Source organism: Seriola dumerili, unplaced genomic scaffold (genome assembly GCF_002260705.1).
Source record: "Seriola dumerili isolate Sdu_G_001 unplaced genomic scaffold, Sdu_1.0 BDQW01000565.1, whole genome shotgun sequence".
Classification (NCBI taxonomy): Eukaryota; Metazoa; Chordata; class Actinopteri; order Carangiformes; family Carangidae; genus Seriola; species Seriola dumerili.
Genome location: NW_019174820.1, coordinates 1,300,555 through 1,306,331, shown reverse-complemented (window position 1 = coordinate 1,306,331; position 5,777 = coordinate 1,300,555). Strand labels below are relative to the sequence as shown.

The 5,777-nt window shown below is 42.3% G+C and overlaps 1 protein-coding gene across 1 annotated transcript in view; it reads left to right on the top strand.

Moving 5' to 3' along the window:
- LOC111236098 (EH domain-containing protein 4-like) overlaps positions 1-5,777 on the top strand; it is a 29,904-nt gene that overhangs the window by 19,858 nt on the left and 4,269 nt on the right. The window contains exons 4-6 of the mRNA XM_022764710.1: positions 1,504-1,670; positions 1,751-1,884; positions 2,364-2,475. Coding sequence (XP_022620431.1) covers positions 1,504-1,670; positions 1,751-1,884; positions 2,364-2,475 — 413 coding nt within the window. The remainder of the gene's footprint in view (positions 1-1,503; positions 1,671-1,750; positions 1,885-2,363; positions 2,476-5,777) is intronic.

Genomic DNA, 5,777 nt, shown 5'->3' with positions numbered 1-5,777 from the left:
ACACCACAACACACACACACACACCACACAACACACAACATATTTAAAGACATAGTTACGTGCCCTCTGTGCTTTCTGTTGTCGTTTTGTTGAAGGTGATTCTTCACAGCTTCACACGTGTTTCTCTCTCTGGATGTTTTTAAAGCTTCACATTCCACCTCCACAGCTCCCAGAGAGACGGCACTAATCCAGTTACTAATCCCAGTTACTAATCCAGTAAAGCTCCATTACTTTGAGAGTTTTGGGGTTACTTGTTGTTCAGACTGAGAGAGAAAAAGGTTTCACACTGTTGACGTTTAATAAAACCCAGACGTCTTGATGCTGACTGGAACGTGTAATTACCTGTTTAATCGTATCAGTCAATGGTTGAATATTAACTGCTGAAGCTTCTAAACTTTTTTCTCTGTTGTATCGTTATAAACTGAACAAATTCCACATTTCACTGAATCATTGATAATGAAAATAATTCAATCATCTGCAGTCACAGTTGATTTATGGATCCTCGTTTAGCTGCAGCTCATTTTTGATTCGTCTGTCGATTGATGAAGAATGATCTCAACAATTAACGGAACATCAGATTTCTGTCAATTGACTGGTTGATTGATCGACCTCACGCTCTGGAACCTGAAGCTTCTCTGTGAATGAATCAGCAGCAGCTAAATGTTCCTCCTGGAGATGTTTGTGAAATTGTTTAATTAGTTTGAGATGGATACGAGCCAGGCTCTAAATAAACCACACACACACACACACACACACACACATATTTAAAGACATAGTTGACGTGCCCTCTGTGCTTTCTGTTGTCGTTTTGTTGAAGGTGATTCTTCACAGCTTCACACGTGTTTCTCTCTCTGGATGTTTTTAAAGCTTCACATTCCACCTCCACAGCTCCCAGAGAGACGGCACTAATCCCAGTTACTAATCCCAGTTACTAATCCCAGTTACTAATCCCAGTAAAGCTCCATTACTTTGAGAGTTTTGGGGTTACTTGTTGTTCAGACTGAGAGAGAAAAAGGTTTTCACACTGTTGACGTTTAATAAAACCCAGACGTCTTGATGCTGACTGGAACGTGTAATTACCTGTTTAATCGATCAGTCAATGGTTGAATATTAACTGCTGAAGCTTCTAAACTTTTTTCTCTGTTGTATCGTTATAAACTGAACAAAATTCACATTTCACTGAATCATTGATAATGAAAATAATTCAATCATCTGCAGTCACAGTTGATTTATGGATCCTCGTTTAGCTGCAGCTCATTTTTGATTCGTCTGTCGATTGATGAAGAATGATCTCAACAATTAACGGAACATCAGATTTCTGTCAATTGACTGGTTGATTGATCGACCTCACGCTCTGGAACCTGAAGCTTCTCTGTGAATGAATCAGCAGCAGCTAAATGTTCCTCCTGGAGATGTTTGTGAAATTGTTTAATTAGTTTGAGATGGATACGAGCCGGGCTCTAAATAAACCGTCTCCGTCTCCGTCTCTGTGTCCGTCCTCAGGTTATGACTTTGCGGAGGTGCTGCGTTGGTTCGGCGAGCGCGTGGACCGGATCATCCTGCTGTTTGACGCTCACAAGCTGGACATTTCTGACGAGTTCTCCGAGGCGATCAAAGCCTTCAAAGGACAAGACGACAAGATCCGAGTCGTCCTCAACAAGGCCGACCAGGTACAAGCAGGTTTCACTGTGGCTGGAAAATGCAGCTCACCTGTATCAGTGACTAACTTCCTCCTCACCTGTGCTCTCAGGTGGACACCCAGCAGCTGATGAGGGTGTACGGCGCCCTCATGTGGTCGCTGGGGAAGGTGATCAACACTCCAGAGGTGGTGAGAGTTTATCTGGGCTCCTTCTGGGCCAAGCCACTGCAGAACACGGAGAACAGGTCAGAGAGCAGATCAATCATTCATTCATCCGTTCATCCATTAATTTATTCATTTAACATTCATTCATTCACTTAAAAATTCATTCATTCATTTATTTAAAAATTCATTCATTCATTCATTTAAACATTCATTCATTCATTCATTCCTTTAACATTCATTCATTTATTTAAAAATTCATTCATTCATTCCTTTAACATTCATTCATTTATTTAAAAATTCATTCATTCATTCATCCATTCATTTATTCATTCATTTAAACATTCATTTATTTAAAAATTTATTTATTTATTTATTCATTCATTCATTCATTTATTCATTCTCTCATTCATTCATTTAAAAGATCATTCATTCCTTCATTTCTTCTTTGTATATTCAAACATTTACTGCTAAATTCATGTGTCCACTCCTTTACCCTTTAGCACTTTGTATTCATTCATCCATTCATCCATCTCCCCCCCCCTCCCCCCTCCCCTGTCAGGCGTCTGTTCGAGGCGGAGTCTCAGGACCTGTTCAGGGACATCCAGAGTCTTCCGAGGAACGCGGCTCTGCGTAAACTCAACGACCTCATAAAGAGAGCTCGCCTGGCCAAGGTGAGACAGGAAATGACATGTTGTGTTTGGCGTTAACACCGACACCTTCAGGAATCGTGGAATTCTGGGAATATTTGTGGAATGTTTGGTCGTGTCGGGGAATGTGATCGGTCTCGGGGGGGGAGTCCAGTGAACGTTACACGGTGTTTTTAAAGGGGCCAAAGCAGAATAATTAACTGCACAACGTCTCCAATGTAAAACGCTTCAGATGAACATCAGTTTAATCTCTATAGAAGTGTGAACGTAAAAGTTGGTGACGGTAAGAGTTAAAAGTACAGCACAGAATATAACCATAAAACAGCTAAAGGCATAAAGAATAAAACATAAACAACAGGAAGACAGACTTGGTTAGAATCAGTGGTTCCCAACCCTTCCCAGTTCAGCCAACTTCAGAATCTCTAAAAAGTTGGCAGCCCACATTCGACCGTGTGACAATATGGAGGCCAAATAATACCTATAATAATAGTCTCAGAACAGCTTCTATTTTAATGTATTGATCCAACATTCAGGTTTGAATCCAGCTGAGATAGAAAACATTTTTTTCATCATTTATTTTCAAATCATTCAAAAACACAATTTATATTATTATTTTTTTATTGTTATTTTTATGATTACATCTGTACAGGTCCAGGAAGTGTTTACACTATCTTAGCATCAAAAGCTGGATTGTTTTTGAATTAATGTCACTGATAGAAAAACCTTTATAATCAGATTGATAAATCTCTCTCTCAAATTAAATCCAAGGCAACTGGACTTGTATTTGTCTGTGGAAGACGTTTCGCCTCTTATCCAAGCGGCTTCATCAGCTTCACAGACAAATACAAGTCCAGTTGCCTTGGATTTAATTTGAGAGAGAGATAACAATGACCTGGACGAATGAGAACATTCACAGACAGATTGATAAAGAAAATTATATTTCATGAGGATCGGTCACGAACCCGATCCGCTCAGTAAGGTCAGAATCGGGAGCAGATTCTGATCCAACCACAAAAACTACATCTGGAGCTTTTAGATGTTCTAGCTTTCGTTTCTATTTCAGACCAGACCTTTATCCTCTAATCCCACCACGGAGAACATTAGCTGTTGTTGGTGAGTCTTATTTTGAAGAGGAAAATGCAGGAATCGAAACACATCCCTGTTTTTCTTCTTGAGAAACAGAAAGCAGAAGTGAGAGTAGATTTAAAGATGGACCCTGACTCAGACGGGTCTCCTGACCTTTCGTCAGATTGAATCTCCCTCGCTCAGAGGAGGAAGCTTCCCCGAGGCCTCGAGCAGTAAATCAGGAGTCGGTTTGAAGTTCAGAGGGTGGAGGTGAATGATTGTGCTGTTTTGGTTCTTGAAGAAAACAGCTTCCTGCAGGAAAACCTTTGTTCCTTCATGTTTCTATTCACACCAGCATCAGGAGTGATGGTTGTTTTCAGCTCCGAAACTCTGCTTACCTCACTTCCCCTCTCTCGACCTTATCCTCCCTCTTCATCGCCTATGTTACCTCACTTCGCTTCCTTCACTTGTTTTACATATCACCTCTTTTTCCTTCACTTTCTCGACCTCCTGTAAGAGTCTTTTATTTCAGGGCTGAAGTCATAATGTCCCTCTTCCTCCTCGTGGCCAAACATGTCAAAGGAATAGTTGTTGTTAATCCTCCGGAGAATCGCAGGCACAATGTGACGAGTCAGAGCGCTTCACTTCACGGTTGTTTTCTGAACGGACTGTCGGAGCGACCGGGGTTTGGTGACTCGTGACCGGGTTGGTTCAATCGAGGTGTCGACCTTCCTTTCCTCAGGACAGTGGCCCTTTAATTTGAACTCTTGAGTTGACTGTCAGCCGGCTCCAAACCGACTTCCTCACAACACAGCAGATCAATACGTCGATTTGTCGTTTCTATAAAGTGTGAACTGTGGAGCCGATGGAGCTGTTTGTCAGTTCTGAACCTTTTTATAAGATTTAGTGACGTTGAGTTCGATCACGCTGTCGACACTTGAAAACACCTACATTACCTGAACGTCACTGCGAACTCTGAATCTTATCAAAACGTGCAACAATAAAACCAAATCTTTTCCTGTAAAACTACATTTTCATTCAGGTAATGTTTTACTAGTTAACTCGGTTAACTCGTTAACTAGTTTTTTTCTTGTAAAATGAGGATTTTATTCTGAAAACTCTGCAGCATTTTTTTTCACAGATCACACTTGAACTTTCAGGGCGATATAATAACAGTAGTAAAAGTTCCCGCCTTTCTTCTAACACACAGTTTATGTGAGAACACGTGTGTGTGTGTGTGTGTGTGTGTGTGTGTGTGTGTGTGTGTGTGTGTGTGTGAGCAGTCTGATGGCTTGTTGTTGTGTTTTTGTTGTTTCCCGCTCTTCCTCTCTCGGCCTGTGGTGGAACCATTAAAGCTCCTGGACTCAGTAACTGTTTGTCCAGTGAACGCAGCACGCCAGTCACAGCTGTGCGGGTAAGAACAGAGCGACTCCGGTCCGCCGACAGACGATGATCGTTTTCTAGTGGAAACCTTGATGATGTGTTCAAGAGCTGGAAGGGAAGTGCGGCATCCAGGTCGTTCAGCTCAGCTGCCGGACGGTGATGCGTTCGGGGAGCTGGGGTGGATGTGGTTATTTCAGGCGTCCGGATTTCCTACCGTTCCTTAATATGACATGAATCCACTGTCGTTCTGCTCCTTTCTCCACTGTTCACCGGCCACTTCAGGGACAACCTCCTGGTGGGAAGTTTGAGCTCTAGTGTTTGTCGGGATGGGAACTGATGAGATTTTATTGATACCGATGCCATTATCGATTCTGCTCATCAGTCCACTTCTTGATTGTTTCCCTTGATGAATCAATTTTCTATGAGGACAGAATATCATTAATGAATAAATCATTAACATCAGCTGATGGTAATAAAAAGGATATTGACCCTCGGTGACGTGCGAGCTGCTCAGTTGTGAGACACATGACATTCCTGGAGTTTAAACCCTCGCTGTGTAGACAGATGTCTCAGGATGTTTCCACTCTACAACAACTGACCCCGCCGCCATCTTTCTCTCTCCGTGACTCCTTCAAGCTTCCTGCAGCGCTGATGACACAACACCTGAGTACATGTTCATGTGCGAACACTTTTGATAAATGGCGATGATGAACTCAGAAATTCAATGACCTCACTCCCTCCTTTTATGAAACCCTCCCTCCTTTCCTTCCTTCCTTCCACCTCCCATAATGCCACAGTGGGTCGGTATGAAGGATTGCAGGGTCTCAGCACTCCTGCATTCCTTCCTCCTCCCCCTCCTCCTCCTCCTCCTCCTCCTC